The sequence below is a fragment of the Equus caballus genome, chromosome 22 (assembly GCF_041296265.1).
Source record: "Equus caballus isolate H_3958 breed thoroughbred chromosome 22, TB-T2T, whole genome shotgun sequence".
Lineage (NCBI taxonomy): Eukaryota > Metazoa > Chordata > Mammalia > Perissodactyla > Equidae > Equus > Equus caballus.
The window spans coordinates 18,757,456-18,774,902 of record NC_091705.1 but is presented as its reverse complement, the minus strand read 5'-3'; the positions used below and the strand labels follow the sequence as shown (position 1 = coordinate 18,774,902).

Sequence of the window (17,447 nt, the reverse complement as noted above, 5' to 3'; positions counted from 1 at the left end):
TGGGGGAAAGAGAGCTCAAGTGTCTCTCTCTGCAGCCATCTAACCACATGCTGGAGCTCTCATTTCATTGGACCATCTTATGCCAAGTGCCTACTTCGAACAGTCATGGTGCCCATGGTCTTAGGCTGGGGTTTAATGCCTGTTTGTGAACCTGTCACTGTGGAAAGGGGGTGGGGTTAAAATAATTAGCCTGTGCAGGCTCCTGCACACCATGGAGGAGGAGTGGAATGGCTTTCAGGAGGAGGCAACTGCAGTGTCCAGTGCCTGGGGGAAAACAAGAGAGCAATTAAGCATGACTCCCAGATTTTGGGCTTATGTGGGATACAGATTGTGGTGCCATCAACTGGCCAGGTAGGCAAGACTTTAGGACCAATAGTTTTGTGGGTAACATCAGAAGTTCTGTGTAGATACATTATATTTGAGATACCTGTGAGAACTTTCTGGTGGAGATGTCAGAAGTAGTTGGAAATAAGGGTTTGACACTGGAGAAGAGGTTGGAGTTGGAGATAGAAATGTCGGAGTCATTGGCATGGAATTGGTAACTGAAGCCAAGGGGCTGGATGGTAATACTTAGGGAGAGAGCATATTGGGTCCAGAATTGAGCCCAGGGCCATTCCAACATGTCGAGGTCAGGTAGAGTGAAAATAGCACAGGAGATTGAGAAAGAGCAGTCAGTCAGGTCGAATGAGAACCTGGAAAGAAAGTATGTATCGTGAAGCTGAGAGAAGAATGTTTCAAGGAGGAAACAGTTAACTAGGTCTGATATTGCCAAGAGGTCCTCTAAGATGAAGAGTGGAAAGTCCATCTGATTTGGCAGCATGGAGGCTGTGTTACTTACTTCATGTGTTACAAGTTTTAGCTTCATTGTTGTCCCCAGAGCCTGGGACATCGCACTGATTTTTCCCCTCTGAGGTACTGGATATCTGAAAGTCATTTGCAGTTCAGCTGACCATGCGCTCCTTTTTTTTTTTTAAAAAAAAGGTTTTATTAAAGGAAGTTTTCAAACACAGGGAATAGTTTAATTAATTCTCTTGTACTCATTGTACAGAAAGGGTGTGATAAACACTCTTTCCTCTTAATTATTGATTTTCGAAAAAATGCTCTTGTATCCCAGAAACCTTCAAAGGTGGCCCATGTGGCTTCTTACAGTTACCATTATGAATTCACAGACTTTCATATACTTGTGTTTAAATTACTTTTAGTTTATTATTTATTTTAGTGCTGAAATTGACCTATCTTTGGTCAATAGGAGTCTTTTATTTCTTAAATGGCTTTCTCATTTTCCTATTTCATCTTTTCCCAGGCATGCTTAATTTATCAAGGAAAGGAAAGCTATTTTGCATTGTTGCTCTCATAACTTTTTCAGCTAATATGGCAGTTTTACAATCGAGAACACTGTTAATTTCCTGTTCCTCAAGGAAGAAATATTAGAATCTATTTTATGAACCAGGAATACCGAAAAAGTGACAGTATAATCTTCCTGCACAGTAGCCAGCTCGGGTTGCTTCTTCATCTACAGGGGCAGGGAGATTGGGGCGTGAGACCCGGGCACGTCAGTTCTCCTGTTCACTTCCCTTGTCTAGTAAAATCTGTAGAAAGCACTGTCGGAGATGGGTGACACTGAGGCAGGTACTGGGTGGTGATTTCTGATTGAGGGGCTCATCAGATAAGGGAACCCAGCAGCTGGTCCTGGTTCCACTTCCTGGCAGAGGTCTAGGGAGCACCCTTGAGCTCAGTTTTGAGATTGCAAATATATTTTTCTTTCCCGTCTTTTTAGATCTTTTGGCAATATTTGACATACTCTGTTTTTTGGAAGAAGCTTATTCTAGTAAAGAGGAAACTTAAAAAAAAAAATTGCTTTCTGTTCCAGTAAGGCTGATGACTCATTTTCCCTAGAAAGAGATGCCTCATGATACGAGGACCTGTTGGATTGCAGCATGGCTTCTAATTTTTGGTGTCTTGGCTCTGACCCTGGAGGACAATGGAAAAACAAGTGAAATCATCAGAACATGGTTCAGAAGATCTGGACCGTGGGCAGAGCCTCCCAAGAGACAGAGGTGATTTTTCCACCTCTGGTAGTCTCTATCCCGAATTAAATAATGTCTTGTGATGATGGCTGGTACTAGATTAGAGTGGTACACTTGTTCTTTTAGTAAACAGATGCATTGAGTCCAGAGGGAGGCCTTAACAGGGAAGATGGGAGAGAGTGTTGAGAGAAAGGAGAATTCCTGTTTATTCTGTGTCACCCGAACTCTTGGTTTAGTGTATGACATTGGCAGTTTCAAGGAGCTTGCGACCCAATCCAGTGGGGTCTGTATGAATTAGAGAGCCTTGTATTCAGGCAGCCTTCCTCTTTTCTGAACTCTTTCTCAGACATACCTTTACCACAAATCCTGTGCTTTTTGGAATCCCTTGTATCATTTAGGATACATTTGGCCACAAATGACAGAAAACCCAGAAATACAGTGTCCCTCCAAAACAGAAGCACTTTTCTTTCTCATGTAATAGGCAGTCCAGGGCCCATACTGCTTTTGTCTTGTGGAGTCCTCCTCTGTAGGTAGTTTCTGCCTCATGGTCTACTCCTTCCTTCTTGTTGCTTAGTCATTCTTAATAGGTGGTTTTTCACCGCAAGGCCAAGATGGTTGTTGGAACTCCAGCTAGCTTGTCCATATTCCAGTCAGCAGGAAGGAAGAATGGTAGAATTGCACACAACGCTTCTGCTAACGTCTCATCAGCCAGAATTGGAAAATGTAGTCTTGGTTCTAAGCCCAGATAAAAATCAGGGCTCTGGAGCCTGCCTGGTGGCGCAGTGGTTAAGTTTGCACGTTCTGCTTCTCTGCGGCCCGGGGTTCACCGGTTCGGATCGCGGGTGCGGACATGACACCACTCGGCAAACCATGCTGTGGTAGGTGTCCCACATATAAAGTAGAGGAAGGTGGGCACGGATGTTAGCTCAGGGCCAGTCTTCCTCAGCAAAAAGAAGAGGATTGGCAGTCGTTAGCTCATAGCCAATTTTCCTCAAAAAAAATAAGTAAATAAAAATCAGGGCTTCTGTTACAATGTCTGAGAAAGAAGAGGAGGTGGACAGTGGACAACCAGCTTCAACCCTGGATGCATTGTATAGTGGTCTTAAGAGTGCAGAAAATGTCGAACTGCTGAACTAAGCTCTGTGTTGCCCAGCTTTCTACCAATCCAGTAAATCCTGGATCCTCTTGGAATGGTGGGCTGTGGCTGCTTATGCGGATGTGGTGAGACCTACTTACTGTCTTCTCTGTTCTAGGCACCATGCTAGAACATGAGGAAGTCGACATGGTTCCCCATTCCCCCTGCCCCTGACAGATGTGGTCTTCAGGAGGAGCTCATACAGTGTGGGGAACACTTGGGGAAGGACAGGGGGCCACTTGGACACACAGGCAGTGGTAGAAGGTTTGGAGAGAAAGGGATCTCTTAGCGGAGATTCAAGGGATAAATTAGAATTGGCCAGAAGAGAGTTGTGTCTGAGAAGACTGTTTTAGGTAGGAACAGAATGAGCAAAAGGCTTAAAGGTGAGAAAATCCAACTCATTCTAGGAACTGACTGTAGTTCAGAACGGCTGTGAGAGATGAGGCTAGAAGGGTAGACAAGACCCTGATCCCAGAAGGGCTTGTACACGATTTAAAAAAGTTTAGACCTATCCTGGAGTGTAGTCTCTCCTTCAGATTACCAGAGGTGGGAAAATGGTCTTCATGTAGTCCATGGAGCTCTGGAAGGAGTTCAGGACAGGGAGTGATGTGGTCGGATTTTCTTTCTGGAAGGTCCTTCTTGGTGCAGTGTAAGGAGTAGAGTGGAGGTAGGAGTGACTCAAGGCTGGAGGCGAGGTGTCGGGTTGGGCTGTTGCAGTTACCCAGAGGAGGAGGGGTGATGTTGGCTGGAATTAATGGGAATGAGTAGATGGAGCTGAAAGCCATTTTGGAGGTCGCATGAACAGACATGATGATAGATAGTTCTGGGGGAGGAGCCAGTGAGGGTGATGGCCACATTTCTCTCTGGAGAATTCAGGGGAAAGGGAGTGAAGTTGGTTTTGGACACATGGAGAATTTCGGATGTATATGGGACATCCAAGGGGAGACATCTAGTACAATTGGCTAGATGGGTCTGAAGCTCAAGAAGAGGGAGTTAGAGGCATCAGAGTGAATGAGATTACTCAAGGAGAGTGGGTAGTAGAGAAACAAAAGAGCCTAGGATGAAACCCTGCACAACCCCCAAAGGACAGGTCGAGAAAGAAGTTGCCAAGGAGAAGGCAGGCGAAAGAAGGGCTGGCCAGAGACGCAGGAGGATGTGCTTCTCGGAAACCAAAGGAAGAGTGTTTCCCGATAAAGCATCAAAAGCTGCTATGAGGCTGAGCGAGATGAGAACTGAGAGTCACAGGTTTAGTGATTAGGTCATTGTTGACCCAGGAGAGCGCTTTAGTGGAATGGCTGGGCGTGAAAGTGGCCTGCTGTGGCTTGAAGAATGTTGCACAGTCAGGGAGGGGGATGGGGTGTCCACAGCTCTTCCCAAAGGTTCACCCGTGCAGTGGGGAAGAAAGTGCATTGGTTGGATGGGCTGTCAAAAGCTTTTTATTGTTGAGCCTGCTTAAATGGTTGTAAGAAGGGCCTGTGGTGTGGGGAAGGTGGGAGGACGGAGAGGAGGAGAGAGATCAGTGGAGTGAGGTTTCAGAGGAGGTGGGAGGAAGGGGGATGGCGAGCACACGGTTGTCTCCCAGTGCCCTGTCTTGGGAATGGTTGTCCTTTCAGCTGCAAAGGCCCCTGTGGCCCTTTGTAAATATCGTCTGGAGGTGAAATTGCTCATGGCCAGAGTTAGGTTCTAAAAAGTGGAATCTACCACACACGCACACATATATATGCCCCTCTTTGTACCTTTTCTCTGGAGCACTTTGGTGTGGAGTGCAGTCACCTGTGGGGGTGCTTTAAGGAAACAGTCCACCTCCAGTGGAGCTGAACACATTTTCTGTAGGTCGCATTATTGGTAGGAAACTTTTGAAGACAGGGTGTGGTCATATTGAGGATGATTCTAAACTTTCAGAGTAGGGCTCCTCCTCCTATTTGATCCTTTGTTCAGACGATTGACCTTGTCAAATGGGGTTAGCATTAGAAAAAGCTAGAAATATTTTCTTTGTTATTCCTAACACTGCACACGGACGTATAAACATATATACATACATGTGTGTCTTTTCTCACTAGGAACTTAGATGACAGCCTACTTGGCTTTTTCAGTGAGGGGAACACATAAGTCCCTGACAGGATAAGCCTGTCACTGGTAATTTCTCTCCTGGGGATGTGTCTGTCAGTGGGGGAGTCGATTGCCCTCACAGTTGCCACAGGACTTGATTAAAAAGATGGCAGGCACCATATGTACCAGAAAGGTACTCAGTCTAATGACTTTCCTCCAGGACAGGTTTGTAATTTGCATCTAAAGCAGTGCAAAAAATAGTTTGTGCAAGTTATGGAGTCACTCAGTAAATGAAACTTTTGAATCTGAGTGCCAGTGGGAAGGACAGTTCTTGGAAGCATGACCAGCCAGTGCATTGAGCACTACCTTTTAATGAAATTTCCTTGGTAATGAGAAAGAGAAGAAAAGCCTAGTAGTTGGTACCACTTCTTTTCTTTCCCTAGTTTTTAGCTCCTCTGAGGCAAACATGAACAGATACGGTCATGCGCAAAACATCATAAGGATGTTTTGGTCAACAATGGACTGTGTAGGGGCCTGGAATTGGCCACCCCAAGGTATGTCTCTTTGTCATGAGGATTATTTGAGGCTGATTGCTTTTGATAAACTGGGACAGGGAAGGAGGCTCTGAAAAATAGAATTTACTTACCCTTTGTAAGAGACATTTACATTGTAAGGAAACTCTCCATCTGTAAAGATATCTCTAGAAACTCTTAATGAATGGGTAAGGCAAGGACTTAAATCTGCATTTGTTTATTGTCTTGTCTGGTGACCTCCTGTAACTGACTTCCCTCCCCTCTCAACGTTGGCATTTCCTTCAGGATTAAGCATCTTTCCTTAGGCTAGGAACTGATTGCTGTGCTCACCTTTGACCGCCCAGCTCCAGACAATAGAATTGCCTCCTGCTTCGCCCTCCGAGATAGCAGACCCACAATCTGCTGTGTCCATCAAGCGCTGTGCCACAGGGCAATCTTGTGACTATTGTGGGAGGGACATTTCGATCACATGTGAAACACCCTGTTTGGGGGTATATAACCACTCTGTGCACCCCACTTCTTCGGTGCCCTTGCCTCCTTCGGGAAGAAAGGCCCCGGGCCATGGTTCCTCATAAAGCTTTGTTTAATTTTCTCTTGCTATTCTGTCTCATGTGAATTTAATTCGTTCTCCGGCCAGACGAACCCACTTTGGATAGAGGAAATGTCTTCCTCCCCTACAACTGCATGTATGATGGTGGTCCCGTAAAATTAGTACCTTATAGCCTAGGTGTGTAGTGGGCTGTACCATCTAGGTTTGTGTAAGTACAGTCTGTGAAGTTCGCACAACAACGAAATTTCCTAACAACGCATTTCTCAGAATGTATCCCCATCTTTAAGTGATGCATGATTGTATTACTATATTTTCTTTAGCGAGGTACAAAAGTGACTTGGCATCTGGTAAAGAAATGGGTTGTGGGGTGAGCCCTATCTGCCTGGAGCCAGGTTGACACAGTGCTAAGTGCTCCTGTCCAGTCAGGCCACGGCCACACTTTTTTTGGTCAAGTTCTGACATTGTCACCTGTGAATGTCACTGCAGAGTCTTAAGAAATATTGAGGTCAGAGGGTGGGCCCCTGACACCAACTGGTGACTGAAAGGGAGCCTCAAACAGATGCTGTCCAGTGAACTTTTGTAAGCCCAAGTCAGGCCTTCAGGAAATGCTGAGATTAAGGAGTGGGAAGAGGTTGAGTTTTCCACTCAGAGAATCACAGTGAAAATAAGTTCTACAGCTGCTATTCTGACAGAGCCAGGCCCCTCCCCAGGCCATGAGGAGCCAGGCCTCGACCACAGGGACCTTCCCCTCCCACGCTGCTGCTCACTTTGGCCCTCCCTCGCTGCCTTCTCTTGCTTCTGTTGAAGGGAGGCTTCCGTGCTGTTCTCAGCCCCAGCTTGGTGCTGGGGTTGGCTTCTGGGGAGTTTTGGTGAGGCGAGGGGCCCTGAAGGCTGTTAGGGGAAGCCTTTCGAGCAGGAGTTTCTCCAGAAATGTCCACAGGTCTTACCTGAGCCCTTGGTAACCCAGGACACTGTCCATCACCCTAAGTGCTTCGCCTTCCCCGATAGGGTCTAAGGGAACCAGAAGGAAGGAAGCCTCAGAGGGAGCTTTTATTTTTCCTTCCTTTTAAAGCAACACTCTTGTTTCCTGTTTATAGCAGCGTGACAGCTCCCTTGGGAAATGGCTAAGGGACTGTGAGAGGATGGGCGGTGACTGAGAGAGAATCTGAGAGACAGAGTCTGCTCCACTCAATCTCTGATCTGGGCCCTCGACTTGAAACGGAAGGAAGGAAAGATGCCTGGGAGCTGGGCTGAGATGGCTTGAAGAGGAAAGGCAGCCTCTTCCCTCTGCCCTGAGCTGGTCCTAGAGCTTCTAAGCTGGGCCCTCACACTCACCACCCAGCAGGGAGGGCGCTGGAGTGGGCACTAGTCTGGTCCTGCTTCGAGGGCCACTGTGGAGGCAGGGACATGGGTCCTTGCACATGAGCTGGAAATCAGAGTGGGCTCTGTCATACTCTCGGTGCAGTCCAGACACTTTGGTCCATGGTAGGTCCATGGAATTAATTAGCTCGTTAGTGCAACAAATCTTTGGGTGCCTGCTGTAATCCAGGCACTGCTCAGTGCAGTGGGAAACAAGAAGCCCACGGCTGCTGACACAACACCATGTCCGACAGGTATGTGATGTTTTAACCATGTGCCCCAGCTTGCACAAATTTACTAATTTATAAATTTACATGTACTGTCAGTTCACACGTACTGATAGGTCCATTATAAAGCATGCACAAGAAAGAACATATGAATGAGAGAAATAGAAATAAGTTCTAATATTTCTCCCACACCTCAGTGATTTGCATTGCATACATCCCACTTCAGAGAGCACTGGTTTGTGCTGTTGCCTTCATGTTTCAGACCTCCACTTTTCATGTAGTTTTGGTAAGTGATCATTTTGAGTTGGGGCTGCCCGTTGGATGAACGGAAGGTGTGAAAGAGGAAGCAAGGTAGGCAGATGCTGAGCTCCCATAATTGGTCAGCACACAGGCCCAACAAGGCCTGATGACCACCCTTCTTTCCCCACTCCATCTTCCTTGGGAGGGTGCCTTAAGGTTCTCATGCTCCTGTCCTGTGTGCTGTGGTCAGGCTTCTGAGGGGTAGGGGTGTGTAGTCCCTTTAATGTTTTCATAGACTTTCTTTGAGGTTGCATTTGGTCGTCCCACCAACCATCAGAGAGAAGGGATCCTTTCTCCACTGGAAGGCCAGAGAATGGAGGCCTGCGCTGAGTGTGATGAGAGTGGGGACCTGGGCCCTGCCTTCCCTGACTGGCTGCTGCCTCCTCCTGCAGAAAGTCTTCCTTGACATCTGCCTGTCCCGCCATCCCCTGGAGGAGCACACCAATGAACAGGCTTGGCCCCTCTGACTTTTGGTTAAGCTCCTTCAGGCTTGTTCCTTCAGGGTGTTTACTTCATTTCTTAGTTTTTCATCCCAGGTCCCCTGATGTTTTGGTAGCAACAGTCACAGTGTCTTTGTGACAGTTCTCTTTTGCTGCTTTCTGCTTCAGGATACCTCTCTTCACTTCCCTGTTTCCTAGCAAGGAAGGAGAGGAGCCAGATAGTGCTGGGCTATGATTCGTAAAAGGCCAAGAAGGTGCAGAGACTCAGGACAGAGCTGAGCTCCCTGTCCTCTGCGGGGGCTCTGCCTGGGCTCCTTCCTGTCCTTCTCTGCCTGGGGAACCAGCAACCTTTGTGAGTCTCCTTGACGACAGGATGGATAAGTTAAAAATAACCTGGTGCTGGGCCTTCTGTGTGTGGTGTGTATGTGTGTGCTCGTGCGTGCAGGTGCCCTCCCTCCTGCTGTGCTCCATCTCAGTCCCTGTGGCTTCTAGATGCTCCTGGAGAGCAGCTGTAGGAGGCCTCCGTAGGGCCCAGGTGCTTGCATGTTGCAGCCATGTGGTTTAGGGTCAGATCTAGATAATCTCGCAGCATCGTTACCTCGGGTCACTGATGGTTGCTGATGGAGTGCGGGTATTGCTGTTAAAGAATGGAAAGCCGTTCTGCATGCCTGGGTCTTCATTCAGTCTCAGTGGAGAGGGATAGTCCTGGAGGCGTTGCTGTGTTTCAGAACCTCTTGGGGCTGTGGAATAGGACACAGCCCTGGGTGGGAGTTTGGTTGGGTCTGTTCAGGGAACCCCCACAGGTAAAGAGGACCCTTTCTGGCACTTGGTGACTTGTCCACAGCCCCCTGGCTCAGCTGTGGCAAAGTAAGGAGCAGTGACCCATCATCTTTCCCTCAGATCAGACTGACGAGGCCAGCTCTTTAGGTTCTTTACTAAAGCCTCCTCTCTCTTTGTATCAGCAATCTTGCGCTAGTTAAGACCCTCTGTTTGTGGTGTTATCACAGTGGTGAGTTAATTTAGAAATTGCTGTCTCCATGAGGGCAGGGCTGGGTATCTCTTTACCACACCTGGAATTAATTCCTCACTTCCTCCCTCCATCCATCCTTCCATCCATTAGTAAGTATTTTGCTGTATGGTAGGCATGGGGATGTCATGAGAACAAGGTGTCATGGTTCCCGTCTTTAGGGAGCAGCAGACAATTTTAAAAATCTGCCCCTAAGTCCTCACTGTGGCCAGTGTTGAGAAGAAGATCTGAGTGTTAGGAGAGGGAATGACTAGGGTAGGGGTGGGGTTAGAGAAGGCTGGGGGGACGTATTCGTGACACGAAGTACTTGCATCTGGAAGGTATGAAAACTCCCTCAAATAATAAAAAGGAAGGCAGAAAACTCAGTAGAAAACTGGCCAGGGACTTGACAGACACTTCACCGAAGAAGAAGATATCCAGATGGCCAATAAACGTATCAAAAGGTGCTCAATTTCATATATTTGTTATGGAAATTCAAATTGTTAGTTCAACTTAAAAGATATAACTGTTTCTGTGTTTGCACACATAGATAAATCTTTAAAGATGTGGTAAAACATCCTTTTGCCATTTCTAGTTTATTTCCTTCTCAATTTCTTACTGAAAGTAAAATGGTTTCCAGGATACTTAACTAAAAGGAAATGTAGTGGGATGAACACAATGAAGTCAGAAGACCTGGGTGAACAGGGGATTTGGGGCCAACCACTGCGCTTGTCAGAGCCCCTGTTTGCTCACTGATGTAAACAGGGATCTATCTTCCTGTCTTCCTCCCAGAACTGCTCTGAGGTTCACGGTTATGGGAGATGCTCTTAAAACTGTGAGGGGCTCCGCAAATACTGTTACTGTTACTCTGTCTAATTCTGAGTGATTTGATTTCTCCTCTACCTCTTCTCACAGCAACTATTCTAAATTCTCCTGGGAAGTAAACAAACACTGAGTAGTAGGATGGTCCCTAGGATTCAGAGCAGCCTGCTCCTTGGTACTTCAGATCGAGAGCCTGTGGCTGGTGTGTCTCTGGTCCCCTCACACAGGCTGGGGAGCAGGGTGAGTTCCTGCAGGCATCCTTACCTGGCTGGGGCCTGGATGGCAGCCCTGTGAGTGATATCGCAGGGTCTGCTAACGCCCAGGCCTGGTGGCAAGGAAAGGATAGAGGCACCCCAGTGCTGGTGAAGCATTGACTTGAGTGAGTGGTACTATGTGGCTCCCACACTAACTGGGGCTGGCCTCCTCATGGGGTGCTCTTGTAAGGTCTGGAAGTGACACTGTAGACTTTGGGGAGTCCACTGGGGGGCAATAGTCTGTACACCCAGCTTTCCCTGAGAGAGCCTGGCCAGAGCTACTGGTGGCTCTGAGTCCACGGCAGGTTGTGGCAGAGCAGGGACTGCTTGCTGTATGCTTTAGGTGCTGGTGGAAAGGGGTTTTCAGAGGTGGATGAATCTTCCTGGGTGCCTACAGGCGAACCTTTATAGGCTATAAGCCTGGGATACCTGCAGCAAGGGCAGGGTCAGGAATGAGCCCCCGATGAAATCCAGCCACAGCCCCCTTTTCCATTCTTTGGATACAGAGCAGACCCTTTCTTACTCTTCTGGACTGTTGCCTCCTTGGCTCCCTTGTAAGGCAAGGAGGATTGAGCAGATCATGGCTGGTCCTCATCCTCCCGTGGTGCAGATGCACACGGGAGAGCTGGCCACTGTGGCACAAGTCAGAACAGTGTTGGACCACTGTGAGTCCCATCTGTTCTGTCACCTGACTGTGCCAGGTCCTCAGGCCTGTTTGGAGTCTTTTCTCACAGATCTCTTGTGGCAGGCATGTACAGTAACCTGCTCAGCATTTTTGACCTCTTCCTCTTCTGTTTTTCTGCGGTGTAGGAGTCGGAGTCAGAAGCAAAGGTAGATGGAGAGACTGCATCAGACAGTGAGAGCCGAGCAGAAGCTTCTCCCCCACTAATCCCTGCAGACGATACCCCAGAGGTCCTCAACAGGGCCTTCTCCAGCTTGTCTTCAAGGTAACCTGGCTTAATGATGCAGGTACTTGTTGGGGGTCTTGCAGTGGGACCAAGTGCCGCGGGAGACCCAGAGCCCTCGGAGAGCCCGCGGTCTCTTAAAGTGTGCGGGGCAGACCTGCCCACTTGCAGCAGCAGCCGCTGTCTCCCCTGCCTCCGCCCGGGCTCCACTGAGTGTCACCTAATGCTTGACAGCAACTACGAGCACAGCCTGCGAGGATCTGGCCCTTGAGGGGCTCTAGGCTGGGCCGAGAGGCGCGGGCCAAGGAGGATGAAAGTGTGGACGAAGGTGTGCTGGGTGAAGTCACTGACACAGTCGTGAAGAGAAATGGTCCTTGGGGTTTGTGACTAATGAGTGGGCTGCTTCTCACTGACGAGCCCAACTTTCTAGTTCAAAGTTTAGTTTTCCCTCTCCCACACACATCCATTGTGAACATTCCTTAAATTCTTCTGGAAGAATTGAGAATCATTTCAGCTTGGGTGACTCTAGGGTTAAAATTTTGGTCCCTTGAGACTCTGGTGCCTCCAATACCAGCTATGTGGGTAGATTAAAAATACAAACTAAAAGACCTGAACACGCTATCTAAAAGCATTCTTATGTGTGCCTTCCACACACATGTGTCCCTTTGAAAAGCTGTGTTGTGCAGTGATTGAGGGTGTGGGTTCTGGATCCAGACTCCTAGCGTTCAGATCCCAGCTTCACCACTTCTCTATGACCTGTGTGTCCATTGCCTTATCTGTGCAAGCTGGTGGTGTTGAGAGTTGAAGGAATTAATAGACGTGAAGTCCTTATAAAAGTGCCTGGTGCATATTTGTGATAGCTGTTATTATTATTGTCTAATATTCTTATCACCATAACGATGCAGAGGAAGAGAGTGTGGGATTCTGCTGCAGGAAGAATGTGCATCCGTTTTTCTTCAGATAGAGATGGCCACAGAAGCCATCCATGTAGATGGTGCTACATTTCCCTTGGGGTTTGTTGCCTGATTCCTTCATTAAGACATAAGCTGGGTATCTTTTTCTGTAGGCCTTGGAGCAGCTGCTGAGTTTTGTGTGGGTGAGGTGATGGCTGTAGTGACCCCACTCCCGCCAGCGTGTGACTAGTGCCTGCGTCAGGGTGAAGGAGGTGCTGTGGGAAGGGTCGACCTCAGGGCTCTTCTCATCCCAGGAAGAGCCCTGCCCCTCGGGATTTGTGCGTCCGTTCTTTCTGGGCCCTTAACGTGTTCTCTCCTTCCCCTCCTCTCTCTCTAACTTAGATGGAAGAACTGGTGGGTGAGAGGCATCCTGACTTTGGCCATGATTGCATTTTTCTTCGTCATCATCTACCTGGGACCATTGGTTTTAATGATAATCGTAAGTGCCGTTTGCATGCTATTTTAGTTCTGCCTTCGGTTTTTCCTGCAGGATTGGTCATCTTGAGTGCCAGCTATTGGATTGGTTCTGGGAATCATTTGGGGTCCAGGCTCCTCAGAATACTTCCGCCTTAGAATATCTGTGACTTCTCACCTTTCATTAGCCGACTGGAGGGATGTTTCTATAGCCATTCTGTGTGGTTAAAGATTTCTCTTCATTTTAAAAACTGATTTTATTATTTCAACTGTTTGATTAAACTGTGACCCGGGCCATGACTCTTTGTGACTCTGAGTTTTGCATCTTGTTTTCCTGGGGCCTCACTCATGGGCTTAGGACTTTGATTAAGCAGTCCCAGCCTGCCGTGCTCTCTCGCAGTCTTCCCACTGTTGTGGACAGGGCCAGATGACTGACAGCTGACTGCTGAGCAAAGTAATTTGGGGCTTTTCAGGTATTTCTGTTCAAAGTCAAAAGGGGAAGAGACTGATCGAGTCCTGGGAGGTTCTAGAATAAAAAGTTAATTGAAACTTTGGGAGTGTATATTTATTGTGAAAAATTGGATCTATTCCATGTGACACACAGGGCTACATTGCCATTGTGGGATGGTGTGAGAGAGATAGGAGAAAGAGAGCAGAATCATTGTAGCACTGACATTTTTCTTAAATATAATAGTTTTTCTTGAGGGCCCAGGCCTCTTGGTTTCTGTTCCCAAAGATCGTAAGAAGTGGGGCGTTAGCAAGTGTTCTAATTCTTTTGTGTCCTGCAGGTGATGTGTGTTCAGATTAAGTGTTTCCATGAGATTATCACTATTGGCTACAATGTCTACCACTCCTATGACCTGCCCTGGTTCAGGACCCTCAGCTGGTAAGCTCTCTAGCCCCACCGGGACCCTTAACAGATTTGGATGTTAAGTGTTTGTGGTAGGTATTTACAGTGGTGGTGGGTCGGGCGGAGTGATGGCCACAGACTTGCACAGCACCTTTGAGACGTGAGTATTTCATAGGCCAGACTGGCTGCATCTGTGACCATGTTTGCCTCGGTATTTGAATTCCTTAGACTTTGCACAGTGGCCCCCCTTTTCTAGATGAGCATATTTTTCATATCCCAACATCCCACGGCAGTTGTCTGGGAGTTGTCAGTGCTGGTGTTGCTATCTCTGGAACTTGGTTTCCTCATCCTTAAACAGATGGTTAAGACTTAGTTGTTTTCAAACTGTGATGTTGGAGCCCTAGCTCCTTGGAGGTGCCTCGGGTGCCTGAGTGGGCAGGAGTGCGACTGAACATGTAAGATCCCAGCTCCTGAGGGAAGCTCTGCTTTTTCCCGCCCCTGGGAAAGGGCTTGGTTGTCTTAAAGCAAAAACAAAATCAAAACCCGTAGCGCAGATGGTGTCTGAGACCCCTTCCCGATCTGAGACTCTGCTTTATTGGCCACACTGTCCTCAGGTGGTGATGCGTGAGCAGAGCTCAGCCCAGTGCTGGGGCGTCTTGGGGCAAATATGGCCCCTTCTCACCTGCTGTGCCAGGACTTGGGGCTTGATTCCATGGCTCACTAGGCTGGAGAGTAATGTTTTGGGCCCCAGCAACTTGGTCGTGGCGAAGGGAGCTGATGTGCTCAGATTTGGGCTGGACACATCCTTTCCAGAGGTGCTTCCCCATTGCCCAGTGGCACAAACTGCCTCGCATCTCCTCATGGGCCTGTGCTTGCCACCTGGGTTAAATGTAGGGCTCTCTTGTGGCTGTTCCATAGCTTGAAAGCAGTGTTTCAGATTTTGTTAACACGCTCACGGTGTCTGAACCCTGACCGTGGTCAGTGTCCAAAGGAAGTGTTTTTATGTAACAGGAAGTATGGGGGTTCTTGAACTTCCACAATCAAAACAAAAAAGAGACAGAGAGACAAGGTCTCCACTCTCTTCCCTATCTCGGGACCCTTGGTGAGTGTTGGCGTGGCTGCTGCTTGCCCTATATGCCGAAGCACCACGGAGGCCACAAAGGTCTGTGAGCTGTGGCTTCTCCCTTCCCTGAGCTCCAGGTGAGGAGAGAGGATATGAACAGTGAGGAGTTAGTGCTAGTGGAAGATTTATGTGTCAGAGCCATGTGGGAAGAAGTGGGTGAGCGTAGAAGATGCTCCAGGCAGGGAGACGACAGGAGCGAAGCAGACAGGCGGCAAAGCCGGAGTAAGAGATTTTGATAGGTGTGCAGGGTTCCTGTTGGGGTGAGTGGAAATAAGACCGGGGAGGCAGGACATGGCGTATTTTGCAGGGTTATCTTATGGTTTGGGCATTCTTAGGTTAAGTATGGAAACTCTACAACAGTGGCAAAAACTGAGTCCCAAGTTCGTGATAAATGGAGTGAGTGAAAGCTGCCACAAGGTTCTGGATAAAGTTCTCACCTACAGTGTCACCAAAGAACAGGGAGCCGGGTCTGCTTGTCTCTCTGCAAGCTGCTCCGGGGGTCTCGGGGGTCAAGTGGACTGCTTCTCTGACCCTTCCCTCGGGGTTTTCTGACGGCCTCGCTGTAAAGAGGCCACGTGTGCTTACCTGGCAGTGACGTGTGCTCATTTACAGGTACTTTCTACTGTGTGTAAATTACTTCTTCTATGGTGAAACAGTGACGGATTACTTCTTCACTCTGGTCCAGAGAGAGGAGCCCTTGCGGATTCTCAGTAAATACCACCGGTTCATTTCCTTTACTCTCTATTTAACAGGTACGCGTTCAGCGGTTCACCAGTTCTTCCGTCTGTCTTGTTTTTGTGTGTCTGCTGAGTAGGCGCGGGGGGATTTCTTGGTTAATGTAAAGTTTTGTTGGTGTTGAACTCCGACCTTGCAGGGGAGCAGAGCTGAGGGCTCTGCCTAATGTGAGCTGTAGCAGCTCTTTGCTAAGAGAAATGAGCCTGAGGGGCTTTGTGAGTGTAGGGACTACAGTCTGTGCCACCAGCCCTGTGTTCCAGCCTCCGTTGGAGGACAGCGCAGCATGGCCCTGTCCTGACTCTCCTGTTGGCAGAGATTCTGCGGTGTGACCGAAACAAAAACCACCCCTGAATTTATGTATAAAAACAAGTGGCCATCTTTGAGGGGTCACTGCAGTGTGGTGGAAATTTTCCTGATTTGGGTTTAAAGAGTCTGACCTCAGAGGGGCTGGGAGCTTGATCTTTCTGAGTCTCAGTTAGCTCTTTTGTAATCTGGAGCTAAAATTGCAGAGTCACTATGAGGATTAAATCAGACACAGTAAGGTGCTGTGTCCGTCTAGGCTCAGTGAAGACTGTACACTAGTTTTAGCAGTGCTGGTGTTTTTCAAATTGCATTCAAAGCCAGTTTGAGGCACGGGAGAAATTTATTCTGACCTAAATTTGTCTGGCCTACTTTTGGTAAGCTTGATGGCAGTACTTGGCTCTGTGAATGCCACCTGGCTATTAAAATACAAAATCCACTGCCAGGGGCCTGCTGCCATTGAGGATATTCAGAGAGCTTGCTTCAGACCCTGAGAGCAGCCCCCAACAGAGGGAGGTGGGGGGTCTGGATCGGCGACGTACTCTCTTCTGGAAGGACTGCTTTTGAGGGGCCCCACATGCTTCTGGGTAAAAGTCCCTTTCATCCTGGAGAAGTGGGGGCCCTGCAGATTTGTCACCATCTGGGTCAGTATGAGAGAGATGCAAGGGTGGCCTTGACCCCATACCAGGCAGCTCCCCATTCCGCCAGACCTATTCTCTAGGACAGGCGTACAGGGGCCGGCAGACATTTTCCTAAAAGTACAGGTAATAAATATCTTAGGCTTTGGGGGCCATAGGGCCTCTGTTGCAACTCCTCAATTCTGCCCTTGTAGCACAAGAGGAACCCTAGACAATCTGTAAACAAATGGGCATGGCTATGTTCCAGTAAAATTTTATTTATAAAAGCAGGCAGCTGGCCTGACCATTGTTTGCTGGCCTCTGCTCCAGGGTCAAAACATTCCTCTGTGGTGAACAGTGGCCTAAACTGAGTGTCATCTGCAAGAGTTTAAAATACTGCATTCCTCTGATTGTCTTGAAGGAGTCCTTGTTTCCTTCTGACTGCTATCTGAGCAACTACTGGTTTTTCTCCCCCTGGCTTTGGAATTGTGCCCTGGTTAACTGCTGCCAGGAAATTAGCCAAAGGACAACTTAGCACAGCTAAAGGAAATGACTAGGACAGACACTCAGGCAGAATGTGATTCATTTGGCTCTTTCTCCCCCGCCCTCCTCGAACTAGGGTTCTGCATGTTCGTACTGAGCCTGGTCAAGAAGCATTACCGCCTGCAGTTCTACATGGTAAGGGAAGCCACGCGCGCCGGGGTTCTTGCCTTAAAAGTGGTTCTGCCGAAGCTCAACAGGGCTCTCGTCCTTTTCGTGATAAATTAAGACTTCCGGAATGCAGTCTGCTCTGTGTGCATCTAGAGCCTAGAGCAGGAAGGAGGAGGGCCCGTTTGAGTTTGGTGGCT

The 17,447-nt window shown here is 48.2% G+C and overlaps 1 protein-coding gene across 3 annotated transcripts in view; it reads left to right on the top strand.

The window, feature by feature from the left end:
* CDS2 (CDP-diacylglycerol synthase 2) overlaps nucleotides 1-17,447 on the top strand; it is a 57,556-nt gene that overhangs the window by 25,179 nt on the left and 14,930 nt on the right. For all 3 annotated transcript variants that reach the window (XM_023626152.2, XM_005604493.4, XM_070247746.1), the window contains exons 2-6: nucleotides 11,513-11,649; nucleotides 12,903-12,999; nucleotides 13,763-13,860; nucleotides 15,560-15,699; nucleotides 17,219-17,277. In XM_023626152.2, the coding sequence (XP_023481920.1) occupies nucleotides 11,513-11,649; nucleotides 12,903-12,999; nucleotides 13,763-13,860; nucleotides 15,560-15,699; nucleotides 17,219-17,277 (531 nt within the window). The remainder of the gene's footprint in view (nucleotides 1-11,512; nucleotides 11,650-12,902; nucleotides 13,000-13,762; nucleotides 13,861-15,559; nucleotides 15,700-17,218; nucleotides 17,278-17,447) is intronic.